General features: G+C 30.7%; 2 protein-coding genes across 2 annotated transcripts; one reads left to right on the top strand and one right to left on the bottom strand.

Moving 5' to 3' along the window:
- Positions 1 to 233: 233 nt before the first annotated feature.
- Positions 234 to 1,450, top strand: LOC148180468 (uncharacterized; the record flags this gene model as incomplete). Its single annotated transcript, XM_088038432.1, has 4 exons — positions 234 to 450; positions 497 to 801; positions 852 to 1,244; positions 1,289 to 1,450. Coding segments are annotated over 4 exons (1,077 nt in total), but the record flags the coding sequence as incomplete, so codon positions are not given.
- Positions 1,438 to 15,169, bottom strand: Tmhs (Tetraspan membrane protein in hair cell stereocilia). Its single transcript, XM_088047500.1, has 3 exons — positions 14,657 to 15,169; positions 5,174 to 5,416; positions 1,438 to 1,715 (listed from the first exon to the last, which is right to left on the bottom strand). The coding sequence occupies exons 1-3, from the start codon at positions 15,057 to 15,059 to the stop codon at positions 1,513 to 1,515; spliced, it is 849 nt and encodes a 282-aa protein (XP_087903626.1). The 5' UTR covers positions 15,060 to 15,169; the 3' UTR covers positions 1,438 to 1,512.
- Positions 15,170 to 19,061: the final 3,892 nt, after the last annotated feature.

The raw sequence follows: 19,061 nt of genomic DNA, 5'->3' as shown, positions 1-19,061 counted from the left end.
ATTCTTTGAGTTCTTTAAATGATTTCTTCAAATTATTCTTGGTGTGGATTCTTCCTTTAGATGTTTCAAATACTTGCAGCTAACTCTCTAGATTTCTATGCCAAATTCAAGTGCGAGATCTGCAAATGTTGCAAACTTTCCAATTAATTTTTGACTTGACATAATTTACTCCATTGAAAACAAACTTTTGACACAACCAAAATGTCAGATTTCCACATAACCCTCTCAGGTAAAACCCCCGACTAACTCCCCCCATTTCTAACAACTCCCTTTGCAAAGACGCCTCCATTCCTCCAGAGAGCTCAATCATCCCCCTCCCAGAGATCCACCGTTTCGCGAAAGATTGTCTTCTCTCCGTTGAAACTCCTCCTGACCACGCAGACGCCGTCGCTCACTGCCTAACCCAAGCCGACTACAAAGGGCATTATTGCGAGGGTCTTTACCAACTCCGTTCGTCCCTCTTCCTCCCTTACCACCCCTAAATTCATTTTTTTAGATAACTACGTCAACAGCATCGCCCACGGCGGTTGCGACAAAGACGCCGTCCCCACTGTGGAGAAAGAAACCCCCGTGACGGCGTGGGTGGACGGCCACAACGGCTTCGGCGTCATCGTCTCGAATTTCTGCATGCGCCTGGCGATCCAGAAGGCCAAATCCAGCGGGATTGGGTGGGTGGTGGCGAAGGGCTCCAACACCTTCGGGATTGGCGGGATCTACCCGCTCCAGGCGGTCGAGGAGGGGTTGATCGGCATCGTCTTCACGAACTCCTCGCCGCTAGTCGCCCCCAGCCGCGCCAAAGAGGTAAAAACACCGTTACTTCCGTTACTTCCGTTACTAATACGAGTGTTTAGAGGGCCCTCGGGACCAACCCCATCTCGGTGGCGGCGCCGGCGCTCAACGGCGACTCCCTCCTCCTGGACATGTCGACGGCGGTGGTGGCCGTCGGAAAAATCGAGATTCTGGGGAGACACAAACTCCCGGTTCCTCCAGAGTGGGCGAACCCGGAAACGGGCGCTTTGAAGCCTCTAGGTGACTACAAAGGCTTCGGAATGGCTCTGGTGGTGGAAATCTTCTGCGGGATTTTGGGGGGCGCCGGCTACGGCCCTAATATTCAAGAGTACGGAAACACCAGCGCTCCCGCCAACCTGGGGCAGTGCTTCGTGGCGGTGGACCCGCAGAGCTTCGCCCCAGGGTTCGAGGAGCGTCTCAGCGACCTGTTGAATTACATCAGAAACATGCAACCGGTAAAACTCGTTCCTCCAGGTCCTCTTTTTCAACATTCTTCCAGGAGGATCCGTCGAAACCCGTGATAGTCCCGGGGGATATAGAGAGGGAGCACATGGCGGCAGTTGACCACCAAGGGGGCGTCCGGTACAACAAAGACTTAGTGGCGAGATGTGCGAACTTGGCGAAGAAATTAAGTGTGACGCCTCTGCGTCCGTTACAATAAGTTTATGTTTGTTTATTGTAAAATTACATTTTATTATAAAAAATTAGTTAAATTAGACGAATTTACAGTTGGAAGTTGTGGTGGTGCAGGCTGTGAGGGTGCGAGTAGTGTCCAGAGTGCGTGGATCGAGGGACTGTCCTTTGGGAAAACTGGGAGTAAGTGTCATCTTGGCCTGGATGCATGAGGAGGACGGGGTGGAGGTTTAGGGACTTTCTCGAACCGGCCACGCTGGCGGAGTCGGCCACGAAGGCGCTGTTCATTTCGCCTGAAAAAAAAACGCAATTAGTTATTTCGTCTTTTTTATAGAAAAATGTGACTTGTTTATTCATTTATTATTCATTACCTTGACCTAGAAGCGTCAGAAAAAATTCATTATCATTAGTTCATTACCAGTGGCACTCTCTAAAATTCGGTTTTTCGATTTAAACTCTTCTAAACGGGCACAGGGAATGAGGACCGTCCTCAATTTTTATTTCTCCTAATAAAATTTTTTGAATTTTTGAAATGATTCCAGTTCCAAATTTCCAAATTCATTCCAAAAACAAAATGTCTTTCGGTCGCCTCAACTTTATAATTTTGAAATTTGACTGAAATAATGAGCTACGTTAAATAAAAAAATCAATAACAAAATTAAATACAAAAAAAATGATTTCTTATCAAAATAAAAATTTCTAAATTTTTTTTCTGGTCTGCTCTGTGGCCTTGTAATTAGGTGGAGTAATTAATTGTAATTAGTGCAACAAAGACCCTAAAAATTATTCCTGTGACATTAAAACTGCCTGATTTATAGGCTCTATTGACAATTTTCTTAAATTTTTGAGTTTATTTTATAAAAAAAAAATAAAAAAAAAAATTTCATTTTTGTTCTATAATTTTGTAATTAGGCACAATTAATAAACTAGTCAAGAGTATCACCTTCCCTAAATTTCGTTGCTCTAGCTTAAAAAGTAGTAAAATTATAGGCTTTAATAAAAAAGAATTTTTAATTTTTAATTTTAAAAAACGAAAAAAAAAAATAAAATTAATATTTTCGAGGCTATAATTTTAAAATTTAGAACATGTAATAAGGTGGTCAAGATTAGTATCTGCTGCAAATTTCGTTCTTCGATCTTTAAAACTAATTGAATTGCAGGCTATAAAATTCTCTTAAAATTTAAAGTACGTTTTATAATTAACATTTCTAAAATTTTTCCTTTTTGTTGTGTGGCCTTGCAATTAGGCGAAGTAAAAGTTCATTTCTTGATCATTACAAATTGGCCGAGTTACAAGCTTCAATATATTTTTTTTAATTCTTGAATTCATTGTTCTAATAAAAATTCCAAAATTATATTGCCTACAGTCTATAATAATTATGTAATTAAGCACAACTAATAAACTAGTCAAAACTAGCATTCTCCCCAAAATGTGCAAAATTACAAAATTTTAAATATTTCAAATTTTCAAAATTTTTTGTAAAATTTGATTACTCTGTTAGTTTAGCAATGTAAGTCCACGAAATTTGGAGGTTTTAGTGTCACTAACCCGCTTATTAATTGCGCGAAACTATTTTGGATTTTGGGACAGAAATGTCAACATTTTTGAATTTTTCACTTTTAGGTCTGACTAAAACGTCGAAAAGTGTCTAAGAAAAAATTTAATAATTTATGTAGTTTTTTAGCTAAAATACAAAATTTTGAGACGGTGTTACTTTTGAGTCGCTTCCAAATTGAGCCAAAGTTTTAGGTCACAAAACAACAATTTTAGGAATTTTTATTTAAGAGGCAAAGCAAAGATTTTCGAAATCTTCTATAACATTCTGTAACTACGGCAGTTTTTAAAAGTAAAAATCATAAAATTTTGTGGTTTTGTTACTTTTGACAAGTTAACCAACCATGCAAAATTGCAAAATTTTAGATCCAAAAAAGCAATTTTAGAAATTTTTATTTTGGAGGTAAACTAAAGATTCTTGGAAATTTTCTATAAAATTTTCTAACTATAACAGTTTCAGCGGTAAGACCTGTAAATTTTGGCAAAGCTTATCAACTGAACAAAATTACAAAATTTTAGACCCGAAAACCACAATTTAAAAAAAAAAGTTTCGGAGATTTTAGAAATTTTCAAAATTTTCTATACAATTCTTTAACTGTAACAATTTTAATGATAAAATCTCAAAATTTTGTAGTTTTACAAATTGGCACGTTTACCAACTGTACAAAATTTTAAAAAATTAGACCCAAAAAGAAGAATTTTAGAAACTTTTATTTTGAGGCAAACGACAGATTTTTGAAATCTTCTATAAAATTCTGTAACTACGGCAATTTTATTGGTAAGATCATGAAATTTTGTCGTTTTGCTGCATTTTACAAGCTAATTAACTGGGCAAAATTCGAAAATTTTATATTCTTAAGGAACAATTTTAAAAATTTTTATTTCGTAGATTTCAAAAATTTTCGAAAGTTTTTATAAAAATTTTTTACCTCTGACAGTTTTCATGACAGGACCACAAAATTCAGTAATTTTGCTACTTGTGGCACGTCTACCAACTGTGCTAAATTAAAAAAATATATCAAAAAAAAAAATTTAGAAGTTTTTATTTTAGAGACAAACGACAGATTTTTGAAATTTGCTATAAAATTTAACTAGAGCAGTTTTATTGGTAAGACCGTCAAATTTAGTAGTTTTGCTGCATTTAACAAGCTTATCAACTGGGCAAAACTGAAAAATTTTAGATCCATAAAGAACAATTTTAAAAATTCTTATTTCAAAGATTTCAGAAACTTTCGTAACTCTGGCAGTTTTAATAGTAAGACCAAAAAATTATGTTTTTACTTCTTCTAGAATGTTCACCAACTGGGCAATAAAAAAATGGACCAAAAAAAGGCATTTTATAAAATTTTATTTCGAAGATTTCAAATTTTTTTAAAATATCCTATAAAATTCTCTAACTCTACCAGTTTTAATGACAGAAGCACAATATTTAGTAATTTTGCTACATCTGGCACGTTTACCCAAAAATTTTAAACCCAAAAAGAACAATTTTAGAAATTCGATATTTCAAAATTTTTAGAACTTTGTTTTTATCTCGGAGACTTCAGAAATTTTGAAATTTTCTATACAATTCTCTGACAGTTGAAGTGACACGAACACAAAATTTGGTAATTTTTACACTTCTGACGCGATTATATACTGTGGAAAATTACAAAATTTCAGACCCAGAAAAAACAATTTTAAAAATTATTATTTTGGAGGCGAACCAAAAATTTTCGAAATCTATAAAATTCCGTAACTACGACAGGTTTAATTGCAAGACTCTAAATTTTTTTGGTTTTGCTACTTTTTACAAGTTTAATAATTGTGCAAAATTACAAAATTTCACACCTAAAAATAAGAATTTTAGAAATTTTTATTTTGGAGACAAACTATGTCAGTTTTAGTTGCAGGGCCATAAAGTTTTGTTGTTTTGCTACTTTTAACAAACCAATCAATTGAGCAAAATTACCAAAGTAAAAAAATGAAATAAAACCCATCAAACTGAGTTATTCACTTATAAATCATTTGAGTCAGTTTCAGAACTGTATTCTAGTTTAATGATCCGTGCAATAACTTCCTCAATATTGAAACAACGGAAAAAATCCATTACACAAAACCAAACCCATTTTCATTTTCTCTGCAAAATTGAAGACCCCAAGCGCCCATAAACTTCAATCAGAAAACGTGCGCAGCCCAAATACGTCTATGAATTACCTTTAAACAAGCTAGCAGGAGCATAATGAGGGTCAGGCTGCAATCTCACATGTCTCGTGGCTAAGATAAACGCCAATGTAGATAAAATAACGGCATCGAGACAACCGATAGCGGCCAGTAGGTAAGCCCATCCTATTCCGCAGTTTCCCAAGTCGTACTTATCGGATGCTCCACAAACTTTCCGAATGCTGTCTTCCGACCAGCCGGCAGGAAAGCACAGACAACCGGCGATCATGCTGATTGCTGAAAAAAACGGAACATAACTGCAAAGTGCGCATTTCTAATTACTGCAAGGTAACAGGTAGTCCGGCGTGCGGTTATTAAACCGGAAAATTATGTCATAAGTCATATGGGGCAGTTGCTTGCGTCAGAATTTGCATTGGATTATGGTCGTTCTAGGCAAAGACATATTTCTGGTTCGCTGGGTAGTCCATATTCATTATGGCGTTACGCCATTGGGAAAAAATGTCTAAATGGTTCGAGATTCTGATGGTTTTACCGTTGCTGAGTGAAAGGTTAGTATTGTACACACTATAATTACGATAGTCGTGACTTTATAACCACGAAAACTAGTAAATTCTCATTTCCATTGTGAAAGTATTCATCGCCTAATATATCCTCGCATTCATCAGGCATTTATTAACATTATTCATCAGACGCAGCATTTGAAGGCAATTTGCATGGACGATACTTGCCGGTTGAAGGAAAAAGTCGTGTCGTGCGTTTGAAGGGAGTTTTCTGAGGCATTTAAAGTGATTCATGCTTATATAGGCATTTTATTAAATGTTTTGAGTCATTTTTCTTACTGAAGATTAATTTTAGTTCAAGAAAATGGTTTAGAAGGCATTTTTCTAAGGCATTCTGTAAGTCAATTTTATAGAAGAAGCACTTTGTCAAAGTTAAATGATTTATTTCGTATAGTGGAAAAAAAATTGTAAAATATGTACGTCCATCAAATTTTGAATTTTGAGAACTAAAAATTATTCCAAAATTCTTACGTCTTGCCCTAAAATTTTCTAATTTCAACCACTTAATTAGCAGTTTCAGAATAATAAGACCATCAAATACTATTTTTTGGTATCAAAAATGTGAAAGTTGCAGAATTACGTAATAAAAAAACTTTTCGCTCGTTCAAGAAGTTAAAAATTCCAAAATTCTTACTTCTTGTTCAAAAATTCTCTAATTTCGTACACTAAATAAGCATCGAGAAAGTAACAACTTCACAAAATTTGATTGTTCTAGCGTAAAATTTGTCAAATTCAAACAGGTTCTTGAAGAAAATTTTGAATTTGTGGATCCTCGTCTTTCATATAAAAATATTCTAGCACTTTCACTTCCTATTCCAAAATTTTGTAATTAGGTACACTAAATAAACATCTTGAAAGTAATAACTCCATCAAATTTCATTGCTTTAGCGTTAAAATTTTTCGCTCGCCTTAATTCTAAAATATTTAGTTCTAGTTCTAAAATTCTGTAGCTTGCTAGACTAAGTTAGTGCCTTGAGATATTTAAATCCACGTAATTTCATTGAGTTAGTGTTAAAATTGTAAAACTTGCAAGCGTTAGAAGAAAATTTTAATTTGTGGCTGGTCTTTCAAATAAAAAAAATCCAAAAATTTCACCTCTTATTCCAAAATTTTGTAATTTGATACACTAAATAAACATCTTGAGATTAATAATTCTACCAAACTTCATTACTTTAGCGTTAAAATTGTGAGTGTTACAAAGTTTAATAGAAAAAAATTAAATTTTTCGCTCGCCCTACAAGTTCAAAACTGCAAAATTTTTAATTCAAGTCCTAAAATTATGTAATTTGGCGGACTAAATGTGAACCTTAAGATAGTCAAATGTACCAAATTTAATTATTTTAGCGTCCAAATTGTCAAACTCGCAGATAGTAGAAGAATATTTTGAATTTGTGATCCGTCTTTCAAATAAAAATTAAAAAACTCCATTTTTTTTTTAAATTTGGTACTTTGGTACACTAAATAATCATCTTGAAAGTAATAAAATTGCCAAATTTCATTGCTTTGGCGTTAAAATTTCGGAATTATAAAGTTTATATAAAAAAATTTGAATTTTTTGCTTGTCCTAGAAGTTCATAATAGCAAAATATTTAGTTCTAATTCTACAATTATCTAACTTGGTAGACTAAACAAATACCTTAAGATAAATAAGTCCATCAAATTTCATTGTTTTAACGTTAAAATTGTCAGACTTAACACGCTTTAAAAAAAAATGAATTTGAGGTTCTGCTTTCAAATAAAAAATTCCAAAACATTTATTTCTTATTCGAAAATTCTGTAATTTGGTACTCTAAATAAACATCTTAAGAGTAATAACTCCACCAAATTTCATTGCTTCAACAATAAAATTATCGGTGTTACAAAATTTAATAGAAAAAAATATGAATTTTTCAAAATTTTAGCTCTGGTTCTAAAAAATTCTGTTACTTGGTACACTAAATAAGTGCCTTGAGAGTAATAGTCACCAAATTTCATTTGTTTAGGGTTAAACTCACCAAACTTGCAACATTTAGAAGAGAATTTTGAATTTGTGACCCGTTTTTCAAATACAAAAATTCCGAAACTTTCACTTCTTAGTCCAAAATCTTGTAATCTGGTACACTAATCAAGCAACTTAAAGATAATAAAATTACCAAATTTCGTTACTTGGTGTTAAAATTGTCGGGATTCCAAGTTTGATAGAAAAAAATTGAATTTTTCGTTCGCCTTAGAAGTTCAAAATAGAAACAAAATTTAGTTCTAGTTCTAAAATTTTTTAATTTAGTAAAATAAATAAGTAAAATCACCAAATTTCATTGCATTAGCGTTAAATTGTCGGTGTAACAAAGTTTAATACAAAAAAGTTAACTTTTCGTTAAAAATTGCAAAATTTATAATTATATGTAGTTCTAAAATTCTGTAACTTAGTAGACTAAATAAGTCCCTTGAGATAGTTAAGTCCACCAAATTTTATTGTTTTAGCGTTAAAATTCTCATACTTACAGACTTTAGAAGAAAATTTTGAATTTGTGTCGGTCTTTCAAATAAAAAAAAGTCCAGAAATTTCATTTCTTATTCCAGAAATCTGTAATTTAGTACACTAAACAACTACTTTGAGAGTAATAAGTCCACCTAATTTCATTGTTCTAGTGTTAAAATTGTCGGGGTTACAGACGTTTATATAAAATTATGATTTTTTATCTCGTTCCAAAAATTTCAAAGTCCAAAATTGTTACTTCTTTTTCTAAAAATCAGTAATTTAGTAGACTAAATAGGCATCAAGAAAATAACAAATCCACCAAATTTCATTGTTTCAGCGTTAATTATAAAAAATATTGAATTTTAAGCCCATGCTAGACACGGTAAATTTAAAAAAAATTCAAAAATTGTATTTCTTCTGCTAAAATTGTGTACTTTGGTACACTATAATAAACGTCTTGAGAGTGATAAGCCCACCAAACTTTATTGTTCTTGTGTTAAAATTGTCGGAGTTACAAATGTTAATAGAAAATTTTGAATTTTTACCTCGTTCCAAAAATTCCATATTCAAAAATGTTTACTTCTTGTTCTAAAAGTCTGTAATTTGGTAGACTAAATGGGCATCGAGAAAGTAACAAATCCACCAAATTTCATTGTTTTAGCGTTAAAATTATCGGACTTACAGACTTTTATAAAAAATATTGAATTTTTAGCCCAACCTAGAAACGGAAAATTAAAAAAAAATCCAAAAATTGTATTGCTTCGTGTAAAATGAGTAATTTGGTACACCAAATAAACATCTTTAGAGTAATAAGTCAACTAAATTGCATTGCTCTTAAGTTAAAATTGTAGTACAAATTTTAATTGAAAATTTCCAAAAATTCCAAATTTCCAAAAGTTTACTTCTTGTTGTAAAAATCTGTAATTTGGTAGACCAAATAGACATGAAAAAAGTAACAAATTTACCAAATTTCATTGCTTTAGTGTTAAAATTGTCGAATTTACAGAATTTAATAAATTTTAATAAAATCATTAATTTCGAACATTGGATTTATTTCGGTTCAAAATTAAATTAAATACTGGAAGGCAATTTGCAAATCTAAGACAATCGCAAAACTGGTTTATTTCAACTTGTTGTTAAATTACTTAAAGAAAGAAGAAAATGACACCTCCCACATCTGAAACAGATCTTAAAACATGCAAATTTTACATAAAATGCAAAAATGTTTCTAGTTTCTGGGTCAATTACTTTAATTAAAGTCCTTTACGGCTAATGATTCTGTATATTTGCATATTGTAAATGCTGCTCTAGTATTTTATAATAATTAGGTACACACCAAAAAATACAAAAGTCTAAACAAAATAGTTTCAAAAAAACATAATTTTATTGGTGGCGCCATCTATTAGAAAATTCAAAAATTGCAAGTGACGTCTCTCCAGCAAATGCCGCCTCTTAATTTGATTCCAAAATATTTTACTTTCACTGTGACATTGACACTGCTACCTTTCATTTCGGCTACGATTACATTTCTTTTTCATAAATAAACAAATTCTGACGCATATTTTACAATAATTTAACATTTAACAACAAAATAATAGACATTTGTTTAACAACAAATTAAAACTCGCCGAAAACTACTTGTCAGTACTCGTGAAACTGCCATCTTCAACTTTGGCTATATTTTTCACACGTTCTAAAAACTTCGGATTTTTATTTATTAACTAAACAAATTATCGCGTTATAGTAAAATCTGTAAACCTCAAAATACTTCAAATCGTGAGAAACAGTTATGAAAGAGTAGTTATTGTTTTGCTCACTTCCCATACTTGAGCAAACAGTTATGGTAATAAAAGAATCGTTTTTACTGGTTATTGCGCTATGTGTGTAAAGCCGTATTACATAAATAGTTTAATTGCATAATTATATAATTATCTTATCAATACCATGCCTAGGTAACTAGTTATTATCTGATCAACAAGTAAACTGATTGCTACTGACCCACTGAAGACTAAAAAACCAAGCGGGCTTTGGAATTTTTTGAGGTTAGGTTAATCCGTCAACAGTACTACCAACCGACTTCAAATTCCAAAGCCTACCTTTGAAAACAACAAACTGTTGACCCGTAAACTCCATTTAATTCGGAAGTGGAAACAATGGGAAAATTCTAAAGACATTACAAAACAATTCTTAAATTTATTTTCTGATTCTTCGTTTATCGGAACATTTCTTTGTGTCGAAGCACTTTTTCCCTTTCTATTTTGTTTGGTTTCGAGATATCGAGAGGTTGAACTGGTTTCCTGGTAGTAGGGAAAAAAATGACATTGAAAGTGACTGTTATTTGCGCTAGTGCAAGCGCGGAAATTTGACACTGAATGTGTAATAGTTTGGTTTTTTGTCAAATAAGAGCAAGAAGTTGGATGTTTCCGCACTAATGAGAAAGTCGGCACGCGACACGACGCGGTGCGGAAATCCGATTTTACTCGCATGTTTTTTTGGAGAAGTGAGTGAAATTCTTTGCTTTGGATTTAACATAACAGTGCGGTGGATTTTTCTTCTTTTATATATCTATAGAAATGTAAAAAAAAACAAAAATTGAAAATCCAAACCTTTAAAAAATCAGAGAATTTAGAAAATCGATTTTTTCCAGCACTATTATTATTATTGATTAAACTTTTTTCATCTAGTCGGACTTGAGAAAGCTAGAAGGAAAGAAAAAAAAAGAGAAAATATGAAAATTAAATGTGCATTTAAATATTCACAGAATATCAAAACAATTTCTTAAAAATGTCCACACATTTTTATAGAGTATTCAATAATCGTCGAAGAAACTTTAAACTACTGACTTTGAAAACTATTTTTTTAAAATTCATGCAAAAATTCCAAATTGTTGTACAAAAGACAGATTCTAGAAATTTTTATTTTCAAATCAAACCACAATTTTCCAAAAAAACTACACCTTTTGGACACTGTAAGTCTGTTAATTCTCACGCTATGGCACTAAAATTTGGAGAGGATACTAATGAGACAGATTCTAGAAATTTTATTTTATAAGCAAACCAAAAATTTTGAAAAACATTGATCCAAACCTGTAATTTTGGTAATTTTAACGTTACGAATACGAAATTTGGAGAGAACAGAACTCTTTAGTTGTTTATTAACTGTGCCAAATTTAAAAAATATTGTATAAAAAAGGCAAATTCTAGAAATTTTTATTTTATAAGCAAACCAAACACTTCGAAAAAAAATGGTTAAAAGCTGTAATTTTAGTAATTTTAACGCAATGAACACAAAATTTGGAAAAGATGCTACACGTTAGTTGGTTATCGACTGTACCAAAATTCAAAATTTTAATGTCAAAGAGACAAATTTCAGAAATTTTTATTTTATAAACAAACCAAAAATTTCGAAAAAAAATGGTCAAAAGCTGTAATTTTGATAATTTTAACGCTATTAATACGAAATTTGTTGGAAATACTCTACATTAGTTGTTTATCATCTACCATTTAAAATCCAAAATTATAGTTCAAAAAAACAAATTGTAACAATTTTTTGTTTTACATCAAACCGAATTTTTTTTCCAAAAAAAATACTCTTATTGAATACTTCATAATTCCGTTAGTTTTCATGTTTTGGCAATAGAATTTTCAGAGAACAGTTCCTCATTAGATGTTTATTAATTTTGCCAAATTTCAAAATTATAGTATAAAAGAGACAAATTCTAGAAATTTTTATAGATCAGAAAATTTTCCAAAAAAATTGTTATTGAGCTATGTAATTCTGTTAATTTTTAGGCTAGAGCATGAAAATTTGGAGAGGATACTTATTTCTGGCTGCTTTATAATTGTCCCAAAAATTCAAAATTATCATGTTAAAGACACATTTTAGAATTTTTTTTTACTTTTTATTTTATAAACAAACCAAAAATTTCAAAAAAAAATTGGTCAAAATCTTTATATGTTTAGTAATTTTGACGAAATGAACACAAAATTTTGGGCAGATACTATTCATTAGTTGTTTTTTAATTGTGCCAAATACCAAAATTATATTATAAAAAAGACATCTTCTAGTTTTTTTTCTTGCTCAAATTGAAATTTTTCAAAAAAAAACGTATTGAACACTGTAATAAACAACGGCAATAAAATTTAGAGAGAATACCATTCACTGAATGGTTATCGACTGTGCCAAAATTCAAAATTATTATGCCAAAGAGACAAATTCTAGGAATTTTTATTTGATAACCGAACCAAAAATTTCCAAAATAATCAATTAAAAGCTGCATTTTTGGTAATTTTAACGCTATGGATACGAAATTTAGAAAAGATATTACTCATTAGTAATTTATCAAGTGTGTCAAAATCCAAATTTATAGTAAAAAACAAACAAATTCTAATTTTTTTTTATTTTTACATAAATTAAAAATTTTCCAAAAAAAGTGTTTTTACCACTGACTGTAACTCTGTTAATTTTCACACTATGGCAATATAATTTGGAGAGAATACTAATCACTGGTTGCTTATCTATTGTGCCAAAATTTAAAATTATTATGCCAAAGAGACAAATTCTAGGAATTTTTATTTGATAACCAAACCAAAAATTTCCAAAATAATCAATTAAAAGCTGCATTTTTGGTAATTTTAACGCTATGAAGACGAAATTTAAGGAAGATACTACTCATTAGTAATTTATCAAGTGTGTCAAAATCCAAATTTATAGTAAAAAACAAACAAATTCTAATTTTTTTTTATTTTTACATAAATTAAAAATTTTCCAAAAAAAGTGTTTTTACCACTGACTGTAACTCTGTTCATTTTCACACTATGGCAATATAATTTGGAGAGAATACTAATCACTGGTTGCTTATCTATTGTGCCAAAATTCAAAATTATTATGCCAAAGAGACAAATTCTAGGAATTTTTATTTGATAACCAAACCAAAAATTTCCAAAATAATCAATTAAAAGCTGCATTTTCGGTAATTTTAACGCTATGAATACGAAATTTAGAGAAGATACTACTCATTAGCAATTTATCAAGTGTGTCAAAATCCAAATTTATAGTAAAAAACAAACAAATTCTATTTTTTTTTATTTTTACATAAATTAAAAATTTTCCAAAAAAAGTGTTTTTACCACTGACTGTAACTCTGTTAATTTTCACACTATGGCAATATAATTTGGAAAGAATACTAATCACTGGTTGCTTATCAATTGCGCCAAAATTCAAAATTATTATGCCAAAGAGACAAATTCTAGGAATTTTTATTTTATAAGCGAACCAAAAATTTTCAAAATATTCAATTAAAAACTGCAATTTTGGTAATTTTAACAATATGAAGACGTAATTTAAGGAAGATACTACTTATTAGTTGTTTATCAAGTGTGGCAAAATCCAAATTTGTAGTAAGAAAGAAACAAATTCTAGATTTTTTATTTTTACATCAAATAAAAATTTTCAAAAAAAAAGTGTTTTTACCACTGACTGTAACTCTGTTAATTTTCACACTCTGGCAATATAATTTGGAAAGAATACTAATCACTGGTTGCTTATCTATTGTGCCAAAATTTAAAATTATTATGCCAAAGAGACAGATTCTAGAAATTTTCACTTACCAGATCAAAAATTTCCAAAATAATCAATCAATAGCTGCAGTTTTAGTAATTAGTAATCATTGGTTGCTTATTTAGTGTGCCGAAATGCAAAATTATAGAATAAAGGAAACAAATTCTAGAATTATTTTTTTTAGATCAAATAAAATTTTTCGAAAAAAACCTATCTTTACTAATGACTGAAATTCTGTTAATTTTCACACTATGGCAATACTATTTGCAGAAGATACTAATCACTGGTTGTTTACCAATTGTGCCGAAATTCAAAATTATTATGCCAAAAACACAGATTTTACAAATTTTTATTTTATAAGCAGACCAAAAATATCCAAAATAATCAAAAAAAGCTGTAATTTTCACGCTATGAACACGAAATTTGGGGCAGATACCACTGATTAGTTGCTTATCAACTGTGCCAAAATCCAAATTATAGTAATTCTAGAAATTTTTAGTTTCTCATCAAACCAAAATTTTCAAATTTGGCTAAGCAAACAAATGTGTTAATTGACGTTCTTTGACAGTTCTGCAAAAGGACTTTTATTCTTAAGTTTAATAACATTTCATTGAGCCACGCTGTATATAGCCGCGGCAGAACGTTCTACTAGACTGGTCATCGCTTTTTATATTATTTGTTTGCGGAAGTAAGAACTTTCGACTCGTTTCCAGCAAAGATTCAATCGAATCCGCAGAATTTGTGGTGTTTTAAATTTTTTATTTCTGCACGTAACACCCATTGTTGATTACACAATCAATTTTGGTCGAAATAAATATGATTTTCTCGTAAAATGAAAGTAGCGACGACCTCTGACTAATTCCCCGCGCTGCGGGTAAACCAATATAGAATTTTTTATTTTCGCTCATTTATCTAAAGTCAAATGTCGTGTTTACTCACCAGAGATAAGCTGCGTCCACCCGCAGACATGAAACACAGTGGTGGAATGACAAAAAAAGAATAAAATCATGGCACAAATAGTCAAAAGCGCACTAATTACAGCCAAGCCGACGAAAATCGTCGCCGCTTGGAAGATGGGACTTTCGATGCTCAAGAACTCGTCTAATCGTCCTCTGCATTGTTCGCCGTTTTCTTCGGCGTAGCACACCGACCAGAGGCCGAATTTCCCAGCGAACTCGCCGTCGATGTCACCGATCCATTCCGGGGTGACGAAGGAAACTACACCTATGATGGCGTAGCAAATGGTGAAGATTGCCCACAGCACTCCGATGGCTTTGGAATTGCGGACGTAGCTAGTGGCGTAGATCTTCGAGGAGTCGACGTATTCGATTTTTGAGCCCATTTTTAGACGCGTTTTCACAAAGACATAGCGGTGAGGTCGCGGAATGCTGCTGGGCGTTTGAGCAGAGGTGGACTAAAGTTTCATTTCACCTTCTTTTCCGACAGACCTGAATTCCAAGTCTTCCCACTTGCGGACTTACCTTTGTGGGGAGGGGAGCTGTTGGGTAAGAAAAGGTAAGTTGCATAGCTCGGCATCTAATAACAGAATTGAATTGTTACTTTATTAGAATGTTGGCTTTGGTCTTCTTGAAGATCGTTGAATTCCTAATTAGTAATTAAATTCGGTTTTAGTCTTATCGAACTGGGAATCAGAATTCTTGTCGAATCACTCAGCAGCTAATTTACTTCTGTGTCACCACTAAAAGCACCTCAAGACATTAGAAAATTTACTCACTAATTGTGTGCTCATTTAAAGTTTAAAAGAAAATATTTATAGGCAGGTCATTTAAATAAACTCATTTTTTTTGAAATTTTTGGTCCGCTTATAAAATAAAAATTTTTAGAATCTGGCTCTTTGGCACGATAATTTCTTTTGGCACAATTGATAAGAAATCAGTGATTAGTATCATCTTGAAATTGTATTGTCATAGTGTGAGAAAAAAACTAAATTACAGTTATAAGTAAAAATAGTTTTTAATTGATCTAGAATTTAAAAAATCTAAAATTTGTTTTTTCATACTTAAATTTTGAATTTTGGCACACTTGATAAACAACTAATGAGCAGTACCCTCCCCAAATTTCGTCTTCATAGCGTTTAAAATACAAAAATTACAGCTTCTAATTGATAATTTTGGAAATTTGTGTTCCGTTTATAAAATCAAAATTTCTAGAATCTGTCTTTTTAATATAATAATTTTAAGATAATAGATAAGCAAGCATTGATAAGTATCCTCTTTATATCATATTGCCAAAGTGTGAAAATTAATAGAATTAGAGGCATTAGAAAAAATAGTTTTTTTTGTAAAATTTTTATTTGATCTAAAAATAAAAAAATCTAGATTTTGTTTCGTTCATACTATACTTTTGGATTTTAGCACACTCGATAAAGAACTAATGAATAGTACCGTCCTAAAATTTCGTCTTCATAGCGTTGAAATTACCAAAATTGCAGTTTTAATTGATTATTTTGGAAATTTTTGGTCCGCTAATAAAATAAAAATTTCTAGAATCTGTTCCTTTGGCATAATAATTTTGAATTTGGGCACAATTGATAAGCAACCAGTGACTAGTATCCTCTTTAAATTGTATTGCCATAGTGTGAAAATTAACAGAATTACAGTCATTAGTAAAGATAGTTTTTTTTTAGGAAATTGTTATTTATTCAAAAAAATACAAAAAAACAGAATTTGTTTCTTTCATATTATAATTTTGGATTTTGGCACACTGGATAAACAACTAATAAGTAGTACCCTCCTCGAATTTCATCTTCATAGCGTTAAAATTACCAAAATTACAGCTTTTGACTGACAATTTATGGAGTTTTTGGTCCTCTAATATAATAAAAATTTCTAGAATCAGTCTCTTTGGCATAATAATTTTGAATTTTGGCACAACTGATAAGCAACCAGTGACTAGTATCCTCTTTTAATTGTATTGCCATAGTATGAAAATTAACAGAATTACAGTCATTAGTAAAGTAGTAAAAATAGGTTTTTTTTTAGGAAATTTTTATTTAATCTAAAAATACAAAAAATCTTAATTTGTTTCTTTCATATTATAATTTTGTATTTTGACACGCTTGATAAACAACTAATAAATAGTACCCTCCTCAAATTTCGTCTTTATAACGTTCAAATTACGAAAATTACAGCTTTCGACTGATTATTTTGAAAATCTTAGGTCCGCTTATAAAATAAAAATTTCTAGAATCTGTTTCTTTGGCACAATAATTTTGAATTTTGGTACAACTGATAAGCAAGCAGTGATTAGTATCCTCTCCAAATTGTATTGTCATAGTGCGAAAATTAACAGTATTACAGTCATTAGTAAAGAGTTTTTTTTGGAAAATTTTTATTTGATCTGAACATAGAAAATTCTAGAATTTGTTGATTTCTTACTATAATTTTGGATTTTGGCACACTTGATAAACAACTAATAAGTAGTACCCTCCTCAAATTTCATCTTCATAGCGTTCAATTACCAAAATTACAGCTTTTGACTGGCAATTCATGGAATTTTTGGTCCTCTAATATAATAAAAATTTCTAGAATCAGTCTCTTTGGCATAATAATTTTGAATTTTGGCACAACTGATAAGCAAGCAGTGTCTAGTATACTCTTTAAATTGTATTGCCATAGTGTGAAAATTAACAGAATTACAGGCCTTAGTAAAGATAGTATTTTTTTAGGAAATTTTTATTTAATCTTAAAATCCAAAAAATCAGAATTTGTTTCTTTCATATTATAATTTTGAATTTTGACACACTTGATAAACAACTAATAAGTAGTACCCTCCTCAAATTTAGTCTTATAGCGTTCAAATTACGAAAATTACAGCTTTCGACTGATTATTTTGAAAATCTTAGGTCCGCTTATAAAATAAAAATTTCTAGAATCTGTCTCTTTGGCACAATAATTTTGAATTTTGGTACAACTGATAAGCAAGCAGTGATTAGTATCCTCTCCAAATCTTATTGTCATAGTGCGAAAATTAACAGTATTACAGTCATTAGTAAAGAGTTTTTTTTGGAAAATTTTTATTTGATCTGAACATAGAAAATTCTAGAATTTGTTGATTTCATACTATAATTTTGAATTTTGGCACACTTGATAAACAACTAATAAGTAGTACCCTCCTCAAATTTCGTCTTCATAGCGTTCAATTACCAAAATTACAGCTTTTGACTGGCAATTCATGGAATTTTTGGTTCTCTAATATAATAACAATTTCTAGAATCTGTTTCTTTGGAATAATAATTTTGAATTTTGGCACAAATGATAAGCGGCCAGTGACTAGTATCCTCTTTTAATTGTATTGCCATAGTGTGAAAATTAACAGAATTACAGTCATTAATAAAGATAGTTTTTTTTAGGAAATTTTTATTTAATTAAAAAATCAAAATTTGTTTCTTTCATATTTTAATTTTGGAATTTGGCACACTTGATAAACAACTAATAAGTAGTACCCTCCTCAAATTTCGTCTTCATAGAGTTAAAATTACCAAAATTACAGCTTTTGACCGATTATTTTGGAAATTTTTGGTCCGCTTATAAAATAAAAATTTCTAGAATCTGTCTCCTTAGAACAATAATTTTGAATTTTGGTACAATTGATAAGCAAGCAGTGGTTAGTATCCTGTATCCTCTTCAAATTGTATTGTCATAGCGCGAAAATTAACAGTATTACAGTCATTAGTAAAGAGTTTTTTTTGGAAAATTTTTATTTGATCTGAACATAGAAAATTCTAGAATTTGTTTCTTTCATATTATAATTTTGGATTCTGGCACACTCGACAAAGAACTAATGAATAGTACCGTCCTCAAATTTCGTCTTCATAGCGTTGAAATTACCAAAATTGCAGTTTTAATTGATTATTTTCGAAATTTTCGGTCCGCTAATAAAATAAAAATTTCTGGAATCTGTCTCTTTGGCATAATACTTTTGAATTTTGGCACAATTGATAAGCAACCAGTGTCTAGTATCCTCTTTAAATTGTATTGCCATAGTGTAAAAATTAACAGAATTACAGTCATTAGTAAAGATAGTTTTTTTTAGGAAATTGTTATTTATTCAAAAAAATACAAAAAAACAGAATTTGTTTCTTCCATATTATAATTTTGGAATTTGGCACACTTGATAAACAACTAATAAGTAGTACCCTCCTCGAATTTCATCTTCATAGCGTTAAAATTACCAAAATTACAGCTTTTGACTGACAATTTATGGAGTTTTTGGTCCTCTAATATAATAAAAATTTCTAGAATCAGTCTCTTTGGCATAATAATTTTGAATTTTGGCACAACTGATAAGCGACCAGTGACTAGTATCCTCTTTCAATTGTATT

Source organism: Gnatocerus cornutus, chromosome 1, assembly GCF_029298725.1.
Source record: "Gnatocerus cornutus isolate USDA-ARS CGAHR chromosome 1, icGnaCorn1.1, whole genome shotgun sequence".
NCBI lineage: Eukaryota > Metazoa > Arthropoda > Insecta > Coleoptera > Tenebrionidae > Gnatocerus > Gnatocerus cornutus.
The sequence above is the reverse complement of the archived record's forward strand: the minus strand, read 5'-3'. Positions and strand labels throughout refer to the sequence as shown.